Genomic DNA, 18732 nt, shown 5'->3' with positions numbered 1-18732 from the left:
TCAGATTATTTTGGTCAGTACATTAAATGATCAGAAGTGGTGAAGTTTTAAATTAACTTTACATACCATTCAGTTATTATTTTACTTGGATAAGAAAGCACAATGTTATTGAAGATAATTATAATAAAAATAATTCACAAGTTAACATCAAAATATTGTTAGGCATGATACGGAATACAGAGATTGGACAGAATGTTTATGCCTCTTAGACTATATTACTAAGAGTAGTGTAAGACAATAAATGCAATTCATTGAGCAGACCCAAGAAGGTCTGGTTCAGATAATCAAGAACTGTAGGCTAAAAAGAAAAAAAAGTGGACTGAAATCCCACTTGCACTTAAAACTCATGTAAAAATAATTCTATCCCATTACACTCTATTTTAAAACATCTGGAAAAATAGCAAAAGAGAAGAGAAAAAAATCTGTAAAACTTAGACTTTAACTAGTACTGATGGGAACATAGAGGAAAACCAACATTTCAAGGTTGCTGTTTGCTTTTTTCCCATCTCTAATTTTTTATTTTGCTGTTACAATTTATTTTTTCCAGAAAATAACAACAACCCCTATGAGATGTTTTCCCATTAGATTTGTTCCAGCATGGGAGTCTTTAAACACTATTGATATGAAGCTTCACAGTATTCTAGAGAAATACTTGAATTTTTCTTTTCATTAACAATACAAAATATCCTTCTGTGTTGAAGCAAGGAATCGTTGGAAGAATGCTATTTATAAACTTCTTTGTAGATTATTGTATTGGGTAAATTCCTCCCCAGCTATATTTTATGTGAAATTTTGATATGCAAGAACATCTTATCACCTTAATTTAACTGGTCACAGAAAACAGTAAGGAAAATGTCATAGAAACTGGTCTTGAATCATTAAGTGCTTTTACAGCTATCCGATACAACTTTCCATTATTTTCCCCCACATAGTCTCTGTGCTTGTGGACATCAAAAATCAGCAGCAAAACCCGGTTTCTTCCTAGCAAAAAGGAAATACATTTTGAATCTGTAATTTCAAGTCTGGTTTTACTATAGTAACAACTCTTTACCTTGTCAGTTTAGTATCTATCTTATTTAACATGTTTGTTGATCTTGCTCAACAACGTAAGTCCAAATGCTTATTGAAGAGACTCTTCATTGTAAGATAAAAAAATTCCTAATTATCTACATCAAAGAGAGACTATAAACACTTTTTCCCCCTTTATTTTTGTATTTGCAGGATCTAAGCATGAAGATCTCTTTAAAGAGCCATTTTCATTGCAACAATCAGTTTGAACATTCTTTTTTTCCCCTTGTAATTCTAGGAGAGAAACTAAAGGTCACATCTTTATAGCAAAACAGATTTTCCTTTGTCTCCTACTTCTTAATTTTTCCTTTTCACATTTTAAGGACATTACACAGATTGACATGAAATGCAATTCTTCCTTATCAAAACTTTGTGAGCTTTTAGGTAATGGAAGTTGTTGTCTTTTCAAATCCATCTGGGATGTACAAGGCACAGTCTCAATTTGAAGCACACAGAAGTGGCCTCACTGTGCAGGAATGAAAGCGAGACATTTCCTAACTCCAGTGACACAAATTAGAGCTACTTTGGGGATCTAGCTGTGGTATGTGCTTAGAAACTACAGCTTTCTGCAATCCTTCTCAACTGTGAAAACGCTTCTCTGGATTTATTCCATTGTTTCCAAATCCATAAAACCAACATAGTGAGGATAACCAAGCCTAATTTTAAGCTAACCCTTGTCAAGTTGCTTGAGAATCTAAGTATTTAAAATCTAAATAATCCAAATTTTGTTACTTTCTCTTTACTTTGTTCCTTCATTTCTGGTATCTGAAACTTTACATTTTGTAACCTAGTTAGAAGCATTAAAATAGCTTACTCTTTGAAATGTACAATCATTAAAATAAGTTACTAACAGTAACTAACAGTTACTAACTATTAATGCAAAAAGGCAGTCTACAAATCCCAGGTCATGAGATTGTTGCTAACAATCTTATCAATAAACTGAACATATTAATTCCAGCTGCAATAGATTTGTGATTCTTCAGTTAAGGTGGTTAAGATCCATCAGAAAGCATCTCATAGCCCAGGACATCAAACTTGTGGTAGTACATGCTGCGTGACCTGCTATTCCCTGGAATGAAGATTCAAAGCTCTAAAACATGGGCATAACTGAGCAGGTACACAAGACCTGATCAGGAATTGTGCAAGCTACCAAAAAAAAACAAAAAACAAAAAAAAAACCCAACAAAAAAAACCAAAAACAAACAAACAAAAAAAAAACCCAAAAAACAAAACAAAACAAAACAAAAACCCAAAAAAAACAACAACAAAAAAACCAACCAACCAACCAACCAACCAACCAACCAACCAAACCAACAACAACCCAAAACCCAAAAAAAACCAAAAAAACCCCCAAAAAACCTCTGAAAAATATTTTATTGGTCCACATTTCAATACCTACTGTTTCTGGGGCATTACTAATACCATAGACTAAGTTAGCTCTCTTTTCACTACAACAAATACCAAAGGCATAATGAAAAAAGTTTTGAAACCCTCAGGAAGTTATTTTTACACAGCATTAGCTTTTTTAATGTGCCAACACATTTCAGGATATCAAGACATACCTAAATTCAACTGATTTGTATAAAATACAAAAAACAAGAATGTTTTGGCTCTTGAACACTGATTACCTTAGATTTCAGTAATTAAAAGACAAAAGATAAACAGCTTCATCAAAAGAAACTGGCAAATGGGAATGCCAACTTCTCAAAGTTTCAACATACTAAAAATACTTCCAATTACACAAGCTTTCCATAAGAATACTATCCAGTCAATACAACATCTGTGCAACATGTGGATCTGCCATTTCACACTTTGACTGTCTGGCTTCTTAAGTAGTATTATCTGGAACTTGTTTTACCGGTTTTCTGAGTGTTATTTTTTTCTAAGCAAAATACAAATGGAAAACAAATTTATGCTCATTTTCAACACATTTTTTTTTTCATTTTTCATACAAGTAATTAATAGCCTTAATTACAGTGTAATTAAGTTGCTCATTACTCAAAAGTTTGCTCTGCTTAAGTATCATCAACAAGAATAAATGCTATAAACTATTAGCTATCATTCCTTCAAATTTTATGTGTGATGTAGTTGTAACAGCACTTTTGTACATATATGCTGCTGACCATGTTCTTTATCTTACAGTGAAATTACAGCAACAACATGCTGATGAGATTGCCATGAACCGAAATAAAGAATGTAACAATCCTACTGAGTCAGAACAAAGATCTTTTTAGACTCCTGTTCTCTGAAAGTAGATGTAATTGGATGCTTTGAGGGAAAAAAAAAAAAAAACATAATTAAAGAAAGCACAGAGGAATACTTCTTCAGCATGCTCTTCTAGACTTCCTGAGCCAACATATTACAGGACTTTAAAACTTATCAGAAAAGCTTTTTTAAGCCTCATCTACAGCAACAGAGAATGACTTACACCTTCTGCAAATATTCCTGCAGTATGTCTAATGTGACAAATCAGTACACAGTCAGATTTAGCCCCGCTAGGAAGGAATCAGCTGACATAGATGAGTTTTCTGTGCCTTCTCCCTTTTGGACACTTCTCAGTTATTAATTAGTTCACTTTAATGGTGCATTGTTTGTTACTCACTCACGCATTTGCTTATTCTTGTTTGGGTTATCTGAGCAGATAGGAGCTGTACTTCCCCCAGCCTTGCCCATTATTGGGATGAATACAAGTAACATGATGCTCACTTTGAAATAGCCAATATTTATAGTAGTTAGAGTCCAAATATAATTTTTGTGGTAAAAGAACAAAATGCCAAAGTTGAAATTACTTTGGCTCCCCCCTAGAATTAATATCATTTATTCAGGAAGCTGGTGGGTTGTTGCTGCAATTTATCAGAACACAGGGGTTTGCCCTATGAACATGTCACACCTGCTGGTGGGGTTTACTCAGTGATTGGCCATGAGCCAGATCTTCTATTCTAGAAGCAGAATATCATCTACCAAGGTGACATACACTGGTCACTTATGCGGCCTAGGAAGAGTGCTCAAAGGCCAAATACCTAAAAGCAGGCTTTAACAAAGCAGAAAACATTAGCCAGCAGGTCATGCCTGGAATTTCTGAAAGAAAACAAAGATGTGCCCACACCAGGTTTCTCCTGTTTGGTTCAACAATCCCTCCAGGCAAATGACAGTTTGTGCCCATTGCCTGTTGGCTCTGACTGCAAATTATATTTGACATATGTATTAGCTATGAAGAAAAATTTCTATCAGATGCTTCAAATCCCAGATCATTCTTTGTGGAACTGTTTTGCTAGCACATCTGAGTCCATACTTCATCAGCTCAGTTGCTCCTGCAGTTCAACAAGAAGATTTTTTTTCATGTATTTTGTGGGGGAAAGTAACTTCTTAAGAATTGAATTTGTGCAAGACCTACTGTATTCTAATGGCTAACAACACATTAGTATAATACCAAGCACATTAAAGAACTTTGGAAGGTTTGTTCATTGCTTAGGCAAAATTAAAAGAATGCCAGCCAGGGGCAAGGGAGGCCTGAGAGGGATCCAAAACAGGGACAGCTTTTTCATTTCTAGTTAAACTGTGAGAAAACATTTCCGTATTTTCAAAAACTGATCGTTGACTGCTGCATTCCTCACTACAATTAAAAACTTGTGAATAAGTATGATTGAAGGAAAAGATGATGAGTTTGTCTATTCTTTCAAGAAAGAGCTTATCCTGTTTTTATTAGTATATTAGATACCTATCTGAATTTCAGACTGTATAGGATAGCTAGGGACTTGTAGCCTAAAGAAACATGCATTTGGGCTAGCAGAAAATAAACAAACAAAACTACATAACCTGAGAAACAGGGATGAGGCAAAGTGAGCACTGGCTGAATGGCAGGTCTCAGAGGGTTATGATCAGTGGCACAGGGTCTAGTTGGAGGCCTTTAACTACTGGTGTCTCCCAAGGGTTGGTACTGGATCCAGTCTTGTTTAACTTTTCATCTCTGACTTGCATGAAGGGGCAGAGGCCTCCTCAGCAAGTTCACTGATGGCACAAAGGTGGGAGAAGCAGCTGATACCCCAGAGGGCCGTGCAGCCTTTCAGAATGACCTCAACAGGCTGGAGAGATGGGCAGGGAACCATCTGGAACTCAACAAAGGTGAATGCAGAGTCCTGCACCTGGGGAGGAATAGCCCCAAGCACTAGTACAGGCTGGGGGCTGACCTGCTGGGAAGCAGCTTGGAGAAGGATCTGGGGGTCTTGGTGGACAGCGAAACGGCCCTTGTGGCTAAAAATGCCAAAGGTATCCTGCAGCGTTGCGTTCTTCTCGTCCCGGTCCGGACGGCTTGGGAGCCCAGCTAATGGTGCTGCCTCTTGGCCGGAGCGGGGTTGCCGCGTGTATGCGGAGCTCTGGGGTTGAGCCTCCGTGTGGGCCAGCCGTGTTCTGTAGCCAGCGCTGAGAGGAGGTAAAGGGATGAGGAAGGCACACCTTGTCCTGCGTGGCTGGAGAATGTTTATTCCTGCATCGCTGCCGCGGTGGCTGGAGCGGCGCCTGTCTCCTAGTGCGTGTGGTCAAGATGGCGCCAGGAGAAAGGGAGCACGGGGTTATATGGGGGGCGGGCAGACAGGGCTGGAAGCCCCCCTCGCCCAGTGGGGACAGACAGCGGGGGAGTGACGTGGATCACAGCAGCCAACGGGAACACAACAGGGGTGGGTACAGGGTTCTGGGACGAATGGGATTGCAGGGATAGGGTGACTGACACAGAAGTTTCAGGAATGAACAGGGGGTGGCTACAAGAATGACGTGGGAAAGCTCCTATGGCAGACAACCTGGAGTGAACCACTGTGAGGGAAAAATCGGGGTACATAGAACTGGCTAACATTTATTAAAACCCCTAACTGAACCAGCCCAGGATGCAACAGTATCCTATGGTGTGTTAGAAAGAGCATCACCAGCAGGTTGAGGGAGGCGATCCTGCCTCTCTACTCAGCTCTGGTGAGGCCTTATTTGGAGTGTTGTGTCCAGTTCTGGGCTGCTCAGTACATGAGAGATGTGGAGCTCCTGGAGAGAGTCCAATGGAATACTATGAAGATGATGAGGGAGACCTCAGTTATGAGGAAAAGTTGAGGAGCTGGGCCTATTTAAGAATGACCTTAGAGGAGATGACTGAGATGGGAGTTTATCAATGTCTATCAGTATCTGAAGGGAGGGTGTCAAGAGGATGGAGCCAGGATCTTCCTGGTGCTGCTGAGCAATAGGACAAGAGGCAGTGGGCAGAGAGTGATGCACAGGAAACTCCACCTGAACATGAGGTGCCTTTCCTGTGTGGGTGACTGAGCACTGGAACAGGCTGCCCAGAGAGGGTGTGGGGTCTCTCTCACTGGAGATAGTCAAGAACCATTGGGACACAATCCTGTGCCATGTGCTCTGGAGGACCCTGTTTGAGCAGGGAGGTTGGACAGGAGAATCCACTGTGGTTCCTTCCAACTTAACCCACTCTCTGATGCTGTGATGGAGGGGATAAGGACCATAGGGAACATAAAGTGACTGAATGCTTCCAATGGACATCCTCTGGAAAATATTTCAGATGTTTCAAGTTGCCTTGAATTTTAAAAGCAATCATCTTCTCTTCATCTAGAGCCATAATCCTCACAGAGATATTGTGAAAAAAAAGTAAGCATTTCTAAGTCCCTTTTTGTTTTTCAAGGAAGATACAAAGTAACTGTTAGTGCAGTTATCAGACAGGAACAATCTTTAGGACAAATTTAAAGAAATAATTTTTGTATACATAATTTTTTTCCAAAGGTCTAGCCTTAATCTTAAGCTTATTGGAAAGTAAAAGTTGCTAATGACCTCAGTGGCCATATTTGAGGAGTGTAACATTCACTGACTTGCAGTTAGATATGTTACTCATGCATTCCTACATGGTCAGCAGCAGACCAAGATGTGTGTTGGTTTGCATTTAATTTCTTTTTCAAAGAGGAGTTCTTGTGTTTTCTGCTTCTAAATGATAGTATGACAAATAAGTCTTGCCAAAAATCTCCAGGTGGTAAGTGATGGACACCAGGAAATAGATTCGCCAGATGAAGAAATGAACTCCTTGAAAATTCACCTGTTTTTCACTGATCAGCAGTAAAACTAGTTATCATTTATACTGGGAATACTTCTACCAGAATATTAGAAATTCTTCTAAGAAGGAGGAAATGTGGCTCTTTTATTGATATTTCTAATAATACTAGATGTATCACTGAACAAAATCAGGGCATTAACAGCACTTCACTCTTTTATTTGTATTTCATTTCCTAGCACTTCTGTTTCTGTTCTCCATGTGTAGGCATTATATATTCTTTTTCTAAGAATTTGGTATATATTAATTTTGAAAAAGTGAATAATTACAAAAAGGCAGCAACATTCTTTGCCCCTCAGGTAATCTATCAAACACCACATATGTGTCCTTACTCTAAAGCTGTCAAGTAGATCAAAGCAATATTCTTTGCAATAATAGACTATACCTTATGAAGAAATCAGTACAATAGGCACACTGTACATCAAAGATTCATAGAACAGTATAAAGCTAGGTCTTATAATAAGTAAAAACACAGCACTGGAGACCTGGCATGAAACCTTTTACAAAATATTAAAACACTTGAAGAAAAAAGAGATTTACCCATAAATCATCACTTTTTTTTTTTTTTTTGTCTACGCAAATCTTTACAGCTTTACCTTGTAAACCACCAAATACAGTCCATTTGGAAATCACACTTTAAAGTTTAAACAAGGGGTTGCTACTTTGATGACTGTCATGCTTTATCCCTATCTGATTGCCTCCTGTGATGAGATGATTGATTCTGAGGACAGAGTACAGATAACATGTCGTTTGCCATTAGCAAAGTTCTCCAAGTTTAGGCAGTTTTCCACAGCTGACTTTTATTCAAACACTCAAGTGTGAACTGAATGAATGGACTGTGAGATGAGTAAAAACCACACTGGGCCACTAAAACCAGAAAGTAATGTTCAATGTTCCAAAGTATAGCCAAACTCCAGCTACAGAAGAGCTATGCAGAAATGAACCCAAGAGTCCTGGTGGCCAACAACTTGAACATTCAATTATTTTGAACATGCTCACGTGATCACTTAAACATGTGATAAGACTCTCCCCGTAGCGTGGGAGCCTGAGCATTTACTGGGAAGCATTAGCAGCAGCACAGCCACTGGATCAGAGGTGAGATGATGAGATACTTGCAGGTCAACATCCCGAGCACTGTCTTTAGCTGTGAGTTCAACAGCAGAAGACTGACAAACCTGAATGGGCAGGGGATTATCAAGAGAATTAAAAGGTTAAAGCACAGAATTTATAAGGAAAGGGTGACAGAGCTAGGTTTTTTCAGAAAAAGAGAAGTCTAAGGATGATGGTGGAGCATCTAATTACTGTTTCCATTTGCTTAAAGCAGGGCCATGAAGAAGATTAAGTCAGACTGTTCTTGGAAAGGTATTGTGAAATGTTGAGAGGCAATGATTGAAAGTTTTATCAAGCAAAATTCCAAATGGATACAAAGACAAAAATATCCTAAAGCAAGGATAATTAAGCACAGGACAATTATCCAGATGGTTATTCCTCTGAGGTAAAGAAAGATTTGACTGAACAACATCCTGAAATGCCTAATCTAGCTAGGACATTAGTCTTCTTTTGAGCAAAGGAATGGTTTCCAGAAGTGTCTTCAACATAAATTATGCTTTGATTCTTGCAATGAAATAATATGCAGGTGTGAAGTATGAAAAGCTATGTGCTCCTGATTTCACTCACTAAGATAAAAACAGCAGCAAACAATCAGTGTTTTATGTTTCTTTCTGCTGACTAAAGAACCATAATAATAATAATAAATGTGCATATATTAGAGGGTAAGGTGGCTTCACTTATGCATATAGAGCTACACATTACTGAAGCAGAACTGGACAAAAAGTAACCAACCAATGGATTTATATTTCCAATACAGTAAATCCAGATGCATTTCTATAACTTACTAAAGACAAGACAAACACCTTGAGACAGAAATATCCCCCTTATTCATTACAGGAGACCTCACTGATGCAAGGGAGTTACCAATGAAGAGCAAATAAGTATCTCAGGATGTAGTCAACAAAAATATTTCTGAAATTTTGTAGTAAATTCCTTTTAAATTTTTACAGTCCAAGTAAGTCATGCAGCACTTCTGCACAAAGTCAACTCAGAATTTAAATTCTTGGCATCTATTCAAATCTTCTGATTCTATCCATTCCACTGACAATGGGAAAACAGTGCTCTACAAATAATTGATTAAAGATATTTCTATATATAATTTACAGTATTCATCTCCAAAAGAAGCCCTGTGTCTGTAAAATATCCAAGGAAAAGAAAAATACACCGCATTTCTTTTCTACATCTTTTATGTTCCCAAATGTTAATGAAACAATGCCCTTTATTTCTCTCTGTCCTTGGGAAGTGATAAAGGAATGGGAGGTGATGTGATGCCTAGATTAGCACAAACAACTTCTGGGGTTTTGACAGGGTGAAGAGAGGAATGTAAATAGTTTGACTGCTGTAGAGCATTCCTTGCTTCCACCCAGACTCACATGCAATGCTGAAACTGTAAGATTCAGGAAAGAAAGGAGAAAATCTTCTCCAGGTCTCCTATTAGCCAGATTCTTGGAATAGTTGACTGTGTCTTGCTCAATAACTCTTTCCCCAGCTCTTGTTCTTATTTGCGAAGGTATCTCAATGCCTCAATAGGTCCAACAGCCATTCCAGTGGAATTAGTGCTTTTTCATTTATTAACTCCTACTATCTTAAAGATGCTGTCAGCCTGACTAAATTCCAGGTTTTGAAGATAAGAAATACGTATTTTTTCTTAGGGCAAAAGTTTTCCCTATCTTCTCTTTTTTTTGTTTGTTTTTTTGTTGTGTTTTTTTTTTTTTTCTTTTTTTTTTTCTTTTTTGTTGTTGTTGTTGTTGGTTTTTTTTTGTTGTTGGTTTTTTTGGGTTTTTTTTGTTTTTTGTTTTTGTTTGTATCAGCCCAGAAGAGTCAAAGTGTGAAATTTAAACTTACCACTCTGTGACAGTGATTGGCTTTCAATATAAACTGAGGTATCAAGTCCCAATAATAAAGAATGACAAAATTCAAGAGCTGGCTGCTGATAACTAATCACTAATATTCCAGACAAAAAGGAGAGATTAACTGTTTAGATGCAGGATCCCTCATGATGTACCAACATTCTTGCTGAAGAAGTATGAAAATATTCAGAGGTGGATTGAATCTTAGGGACCTGAGTCGCAAAGACAATGTGAGTAGTAGTTACCAGGTACAGAGAAAATTTTATCATTTACTAGCTTAGTGAAGGACAGTGTAGCATGTGAACTCACAAGAAAATACCAAAGATTCGAGAAAACCAAATAACACCAAATAATCTCAAAAACCTACTTGTCAAAAATTTGTTTCCTTCATAATTTACATAATTCTCCTTGTACATAAGATGTTGCAGAACCACTATAATAACGGCATTTACTGAATAATATTCTTAACACTTGTTCTATTCTTAAATCAACATCAAAAAGCATTTTGAAACTGACCATACAAACAACAAAAAACATGTATTTCCTTTACCTCTACATTTTTTCCTAGATGGTACAAACACCTGCCCAGAGCTACAGTACTTTGCAGATGGACTTTTCAAAAATCCAGTTGCAAACCAGGGGAAAAACCTACCTCAGTGGTGCTACTGGAATCTTCCAGTCCAACCATATTAGCTTGTACCAGCTGCTGAAGAAGTTGCACTTGAGCCACATTGAGGAAGAAGTCCAAATTTGTTGTCATATTCACTTCCAAAGAATGACCACAGACCAAAATTTCCTGAGAAATTAAGGAAAAATACTAAGTAACAGCCATTGGGAAAATAATTTTCAGCTTCTATATAACTGCATTATGTCTCCCTGCTGTAGTCAATACTTAACATTATATACAACATTATATATAGTACAAATGTGGTCTTTTTAGGAGAAACTGGTGTGTCATGCTTCTAAAGGATGTGGTGTATTCTTTGCATGGATTTCAACAGCAGAACTGTTAAGGTAAACTTTGCAAGAAAGCATCTCATGCATAAGGCCTTGCTTCCATCTCTTGCTAGTATCAGTGGGCTGTCAGAGTGTCCTTGGCAATGATTCCAATTCTCCTTTTCTTCCAAGAAAAAGATATCCCTTTTTTATTTTTTATTTAAACACATACTCTGCTTGATTTATAATGAAATCATGTGTTGGAACTCACTGATAGCCAATCTGATTGATTTCTCTTTGCCTGTAAACCATTCTTAATACCTTGGCAACACTAGTTGAATAGCCACTGTTTTATTGGTGTTGTCTAGCACAAATAAAGATCTTCACCACTGTTGGCAAGCAATAAAGAGATGAAAAACAGACAGAAGGGGAGAGGAACTGCTCTGTCTCATGAGAAGCTTGCACAGTGCTCAAGCTTTAATCTAAACTAGACCTCTCCCTTCATCATGGAATGTCATCCAGGGAATAGATAACAAGAAGAATGCATGTGCAGAAAACATTGAAATTCTTGAACATAAGCATTAGCAAAGCTCAGATTTTTTTTTTTTTTTTAATTGAATAACTTCTATGCATCCTAGCCATACTTGGGCTTTCTATTTTTTTTTTTCTACATTAAATAATTTTCCATTTGCCCTTCTGATGACCCTTTACACAAAAAAAAGTGTTGATTTCTTCTCTCTATGCCCACTAGTTGTTATTTTCCAACAAGGTACACCCACTGCATGTTGCAATACACCTCTAGCACCCTTTACACTCCTATACCAGAATTGCTTTTCGCAGGAGGTAGTTTTTAAGGGAAATTATCCTTATGAGCTGACAAAAATTTTCTGGTATCTTCCCTATATAAAATGTACTTGAGCTACAAACTAATGGCAAAAAGTCAGCCAATACCTTTTGTGTGCAGCCTGCTTCACAGACTTATTCTTAACTAGCTGAACAACACACCAGCAAAAGTTACTGTTAAATCTGAGTACCTGGAAGTACTCATAGCAAAGGTAGGGAAATGGATGCTTAGTGACAACATGGGGTCTTGGAAATCTGGCAAAGAGAACTCAGCTTAACTTTCTTATTATAGATAGTCTACAGATAGCATTTTCAGGTTTCTTTATATGAACCTTGTGAATACAGTGTTTTGTTATGCTGCACCTCTTATCAACACCTTTCCATCACAAACTTTTTAAAAAAAATTGCTGGAAATAATTAAAGGATTCCCATTTTTGGAACTGAAAATAGGCTTATCTACCTCTGGCTGGACTGCCTTCAATATCAAGTGCTATACAAATATTCTTTCTCCAGCAGAGAAAGAACATTTCTGCTCGTGACCTTTCTCCAGTTGGCAATTTGAAAACACACCTGAAGACTTCAAATGGTGGAGTGGTAAAATATTAAGATTATTCATATATTAGAAGTTACACTATTTCTGTAGACACTTTGTACAAACCTCTGGGTGTAAATTCTCTGCAGCATCAATTTTCGTAAAAATAATGGCAGGAGCTGCAGTTATTCGAACGGTGAAATCTGTTAAAATTGGAGTTAAAATAGCTCTCCTTTCCTGATGCCGCCTTATGCTAGAAAACAAAGGGAAAGAAAAGTAAAGATTAAATTACATTATAAATTGTCAAGAGGCAAAAACGTTCCATATTACTCTTTACATCCAGCACATAGCAAAAAACGTCTTCCACAGTAGTTGGGCATTTGATTGCTACCTTAATAATCTTTAAGTATCATTATTGTAAATCATATTAATTCCAGTCCTGAAGAGAGACTTCTATCTTCATTTCACAGGATAAGTATGTCTAAATATTTGACTCTTCAACCTCTCTCCAGGTAGACAAGTTTGACACTTGACACTGCTTCTTCTCCTGTTTAATGCACAATACACAATAATTTGGAGAAAGATGCAAACTTTATTACCAATATTTTTAAAACCTGCCTGTGGATAAACAGCCATTTATAAAACCTTCACTGTATAAATGGCTGTTTTGAAGCCTAATATTTGAATTTGTGCATTAAAAGTCTGTGTTGAAGAAATATGTACAAAACTGACACAAAAATGAAATACATGAAAACTTAAACTAGCAAATTCCATGCAAAACTAGGACTCCCACATGAAATCAGTAACTATTGTCCAAGATGTTTAGAATTATTTGAAAAACAGGGGTGTCAGTCTTCCTCAACTCCTTCTGTCACTGCTTGTTTTTGGTGCTTTGTTAGCTAAATATCAACATTTACTTACCAAGAATATTTATGTCATTACACTTGGTAACTGCATTTATTTTTTAGCCAGGTGTTTAGTTTTGAGTTTTTTGTTGGTTTCTCTCCCCCACCCCGCCCCACCATTCCCCCCACCTTTAACCAAACAGTAAGCCTAGAAGCACAACTGTTATAGATGGATCACTAATAGCTTATGACAACACATTCCAAATGGCCAGAATCTTCTGGGTCAGGTCAAATAAACTATTGCCACAAAATGCCATCTGAGAGCTTCTGATGAGGGAAAAAAATGTAATGAGATCAAGATGTTGTTCAGCCCCTAAAAGAGGATACACTCCAAATTCCAAGGAGACTCCTTACACCAAGATAGTTTCTGACAGTTCTTTTTACCTAATATTGTTTGTAGCAACATAAAATACCTACATTTCACCAAGGATAATTCTAAAAATCATCATAAAGTTATAGGTCTACGGTAAGTTTTCCTATGCTTACAAAATAAAAAATTGTCAACTATGAAATGATGCAAGTTTAAAGAACAAATTACATGGCCTCAGAGAAGAAGTTAACAGATCCATGTAGAACTCTCCATCAGCATGTCAGTTACATTTCCCTGTATTACCTTTAATTTTGCTATCTCTAATGGAGACATGGCAGTTCGGGCATCAGTGTAAATCACACAAGTGAGCCAGACATGAACTATGCAATTTAAAATTAGTCCCCACCATCAGCTAGAATTACCCATGTTAATGTTATTAACCAATATGCTTATATGCCTGTCTATGCAGAAATTACTTGACCGAATGCAGAACAGGTATTGAACTCACTTGATTAAGAAGGGGTATTGCAATGCATAGTCTAGTAATGGTTCTGTAATGGGTTCTGTAGAAAAAAATAACAATCTCAAATACTGATGGTTTGTAAGCCAAGAGTTAAATCATAACTCGAGGTGGAATTCAGTCTGCTGCAAAAGATACAAAATTCATACTGCAGAAGATACAGAATTCATTTTAGTGCTTAGGCTATTTCAAATTTGATGCTTCAAATTCTACTAATATTTTTTTAAGTGTCCTCAAAACATGTAGAAAGGATGACTATCCATAAGGGAATATAAATTAGACAGTGGAAGGAGGCCGTCTATTTAGGACAACAGTATACAGAAGTTAAGAGCAGATGCCACAGAGCTAGTACTGGCAGAGCACAACTCTAATAAACTTCTGCCTCAAATGGCCCTCATTGCTGAGAAGGCTGCACACTACCATAAGAAGTGTGCAGCTTAAGAATAAGCCAATCAGTGAGTGGAGAAAACTACCATCTTACCTTAAAAGCTTTAACATTTTGGTCAGCTATATCTCTGTTGAGCTCTAATGATGGCTTTTAGAGCAAGGTTAGTCTCATTAGATCACCATATTAGAAATCAGACTTGTTAGTGGCTAGTGAACATCTGCAACTTGAGAAAATGGTCTTAGATTTTGGAGTTCTACAATTGTTTCTCTCCCTGCCACCACCTCTATTTTACATTTAAACCAAATTATTTTCTACCCAGTTCCTATTTCCCCTTCTCAATGGATGAGAAAGAAATGCTTTTTTCTTTCAGGACAATGAAAGAGCTACATAGGACAACAATTCTATGAAAGAACATGCAGCTAGAACTAGACTAGAAAACTTCTACTTGAAGCTTCTTGAAATGCTAGTAAGTATTATTTTAATATTTGAAACAGAGCTGTAAAAACAAGTCATTTGTTAAATCTCAAACCCTCAATTGGCTCTCTTCAATCACTGATCAAATTATTTTTCAGCTTAGGCATATTCCCATTTCTTAATTTTCATACTTTATACTAGTAGGTACCCAGTACACTGCATCTTAAGGACATTTTTGGTAATATATATTGATTAGTCCTTTATTTTATTTTATTTTATTTTTAAAATCATCCTTATATGCTATCCCTGTCCATCTCTACTTACTACTTTCTGAATTTCTTGTGGGTGAATTTGAACCTCAGCCAAATCAAGTATTAGGAAAATAATTGTAAGTACAAACAGAAGGCAAACAGAGCACAGTAAATAATGAAGGGAGAGGATATGAGAAAGAGTACAAAAGGAACAAAGAAACAAATTCCACTTTGAATTATTGAGTCTTCCACACTGCACCTAAGTGCAACGCTAACTTAACACAGGTGTACGCCACATGAGCTTATGAAAAAACTTGATTGTGAAGAGTGTAATGATGGCTCTATGTCTGCAGCACATTCATTCCGTGGTTCATTTATGCATCTGTTATATATTTGTCTTGGAAAAAAAAGGAAAAGCTAGTATTTTAAAGATGTTAAAGCAGTTGATCATCTACACTTAAAAGTAAGTGTATTTGAAAGACCATATGCTAACGCAAAGGAACAAGGCAGTTAAAGCAACTGTGATAAGGTTCGGAGGTGCCTCAATGCAGAATCTGGGCTTTATCTGCACAGTAACACAAACCCTGGTTATGGGCCACAGATCCACACTGCAAAAGCACAGGACGAAAATGGTTTCTGTCCTTAAAGGCTTACAATTTAAGTATAAGAAAAAACACACCCAGAGACAGGGAGCTATAAGTAAACTACTAACAGCAGCATAGGTAACGACATCCATACAGTGGCAACCAGTCTTATGGTTTTTATATTACACTATAATAGAAATTAATTTTTTGGAAGGATTTTGAATAAAGCATTGCAATAACAGTGTGAATGTTCACAGCAAACACCTTTATAACACACAGGAATGAGCAAGGCAGTGCCTCTTCAAAAAACTGAATGCGTCGGTCTTGGTAAGTGGCATGAGGAGGTCTGATGAGCAGGGAGTGTAGATGAGTCAAAACAAATGAAAGGAGACATGAAAAGGGAAATGGATAGACAGGGGGTCTGGAAGTACTGCGAAAGCAAAGACATCTAATGATTAATACGACAAAAAACGTTGTGGGAAGGAGAGAGAAAAAAATGCGAATAACAGTATTTCACAATGGAAGCAACAACATTTGATTGTATCAAATCAAATCATCAGTATTTGATTACATCCAGTCAGAAGCACATTGGATTTATACAAAGAGGAAGGATTGCCAAAGAGATGATATTGCCCTAATTATGGAGATGCGATGATGTGAGACTGGATAAGCTGAGAAAACGCACAAATAGGACTAAATCCTACTACTATGACTCTCGCGTGGAAAACACTAAGCAAAACAAACGGAAAACATGGCCAGTAATAGCAAAACATAACCTAGATGTGAAATTTGGAAATGTTTACCTTATTACCAATTGTATTTTTTTCTTAATAATATCTTATTGAATCTAGACTTTGAGCCCCTATATACTTAAAAATTCACTAAGTCAGGGAGAAACTTGTATACATTCAATACATGAATAACAATCAAAAGCACATTTGCACCATGTAATTTTACTAGCTAGAAAGATGAGTTCTCATGGAGAATTTTGTAATGTGAAAAAGAAAAAAACATATTAACATGAAATAGGCCACATAGTCAAAGTGTTCTCTAGTTGTGTTGAGGCATGCAAAATGTCAAAATATGTTAAGACAGTTAACTTGAGACTTATGAATTTTCTCTTGCAGGCTTCCCATGTAGCTGTTTAAATCAGCTAATCCCTCATATACAAATGTATTAAGAATGTATTAGGATATCTACCTACTAATGACTAATTCACATCCTTTCAGCTTTCTGAGGTGTTGCAAAGACATGTCACATGTCAGTAAAATATCATAGCAACATTTTGAGGACCATCTAATAACCAAAATTAGAAAATAAATAAGTGTACACTACCTGGCTGTAAAGGATTACTATTTTTGTATTATAAGACCTCAGTAAAGCTAACTTCTATCTTTTGAAGAATGCTGTGCAGCATTTGTTTGCTGTGGATTAATATAAAAAAGAAAACACCCCATCTTATTGAGAAAGGCTTTGTACAGTATGAATACAAGCACAACTTAAGGTACCACAAAAGACAACAATTAAAATTAATTACTGAAAAAAATGCATTGCATTTTATTCCAAAAGATTCAAGGGGCATGTCCCTACTTCCTTACACAAAGATCGAGAGATTAATTTTTTTCTGATCTTTCTCATTAGAACTTGGCAATCTGCCAAGAACTTTTGAAAAAAGCATGAAAATGAAAACTATTCAAAGAAAAATCTGCAGGAAACCTTTCTGAAGATCCTTGCAGTGGTATTTTGTTCAGTTTTGTACAACAGATCATTGGCTCCCTGATGTACTCCCTGAGAGCTGTTCCAGATGGTGGCATGCCAAGGACAAAACTGTAATGCAGTACATTGCCACACTCAATTCATTACCACACAGAGAAGTAATGCATTTAAGCTCAATTATTATTTTTTTTAAACAAAGTTTATTCAGGCTGCAGGAAGCAGAAGTTGCTGCTGGGAGCTGTAGAAGGATTGCACAGGGATGGGGGCGAGGCCTCAAGAGAGGATATATTTCTTTATTTCCTTCAGGGCTGTTGTTTTTTCCATTGAGTGGAGGGAGAGGGAGGAGGAGATCTGCAAGCTGAAAAAGCAGTTTTCAATCAAGAAAACTTCTTTCGGTTAAGTACTCCCAGTTCCCCTCATGCTGTTTGGTAAAGGGAATAAATGTGGACAGGTTTCATTTGTACATAACCTTATTAGAACTGTCTGACTGTTTCCAGTATTCTTTTTATATATTACACCATTAGGGAGCTTTTTATAACATCCATGGTGAAGTATAAACATTTCATAATGGAAAGAGTTATGATCCCTGATCCTCAGTACAGCACAGCATCTAGACAGTTTTTTCTGCAAGACTGCATCCACCCTACCAGAGTGTTCCAGTTCCCCCGTTCTCCTTGGCATGACCTGCATAGACACAGGAGGCATCACACCAGCATTATATATACACCAGCCCAGAAATATATAGGGGCTATATATTTCATTATAGCCCCTCTTGAAGAATCTTACACTAAACACCTGCAAGTATTCAACAACTTGGTCTTAGAGCATGACAACTTGCTTTCCAAACTGCAATGTAAAGGGGTGGGGGGGTGGGGGGGAAATCAACCCCTTAATGTATTAAGTACTAGAAGAACTGAACTCCAGAAAAAATGGTGTGAAAATTCAAAGGATTTACTTTCAGAGTAAAGATTGCTAAAGCATTTAAATGATAAATTATGTCAAAAGCCTTCAGATACTTGTTTGTGTGATATGCATGGATCTCCAACTTACAATAGGTTGGTTTTCATGAAAGTTTTACAAATTAGGTCAAATTTCAATTGTAGATTAAATTAAAATATAATTTATTTAAATTTTTTTGCAATTTTATTTTTAAATAATTCAATAATGCTTTTACAAATGGGAATGGAAAAGGAATGGCTGGCATCTATGCTGAA

The 18732-nt window shown here is 37.0% G+C and overlaps 1 protein-coding gene across 4 annotated transcripts in view; it reads right to left on the bottom strand.

The window, feature by feature from the left end:
• The window catches only part of VPS13B (vacuolar protein sorting 13 homolog B), a 429427-nt gene that overhangs the window by 132247 nt on the left and 278448 nt on the right, over positions 1-18732 (bottom strand). For all 4 annotated transcript variants that reach the window (XM_053998051.1, XM_053998068.1, XM_053998077.1 and 1 more), the window contains 2 exons: positions 12557-12683; positions 10772-10915 (listed from right to left, as the gene is read on the bottom strand). In XM_053998051.1, coding sequence (XP_053854026.1) covers positions 10772-10915; positions 12557-12683 — 271 coding nt within the window. The remainder of the gene's footprint in view (positions 1-10771; positions 10916-12556; positions 12684-18732) is intronic.

The sequence above is a fragment of the Vidua macroura genome, chromosome 1 (genome assembly GCF_024509145.1).
Source record: "Vidua macroura isolate BioBank_ID:100142 chromosome 1, ASM2450914v1, whole genome shotgun sequence".
NCBI classification, from domain to species: domain Eukaryota; kingdom Metazoa; phylum Chordata; class Aves; order Passeriformes; family Viduidae; genus Vidua; species Vidua macroura.
This window is presented reverse-complemented; position numbering and strand designations above follow the sequence as displayed.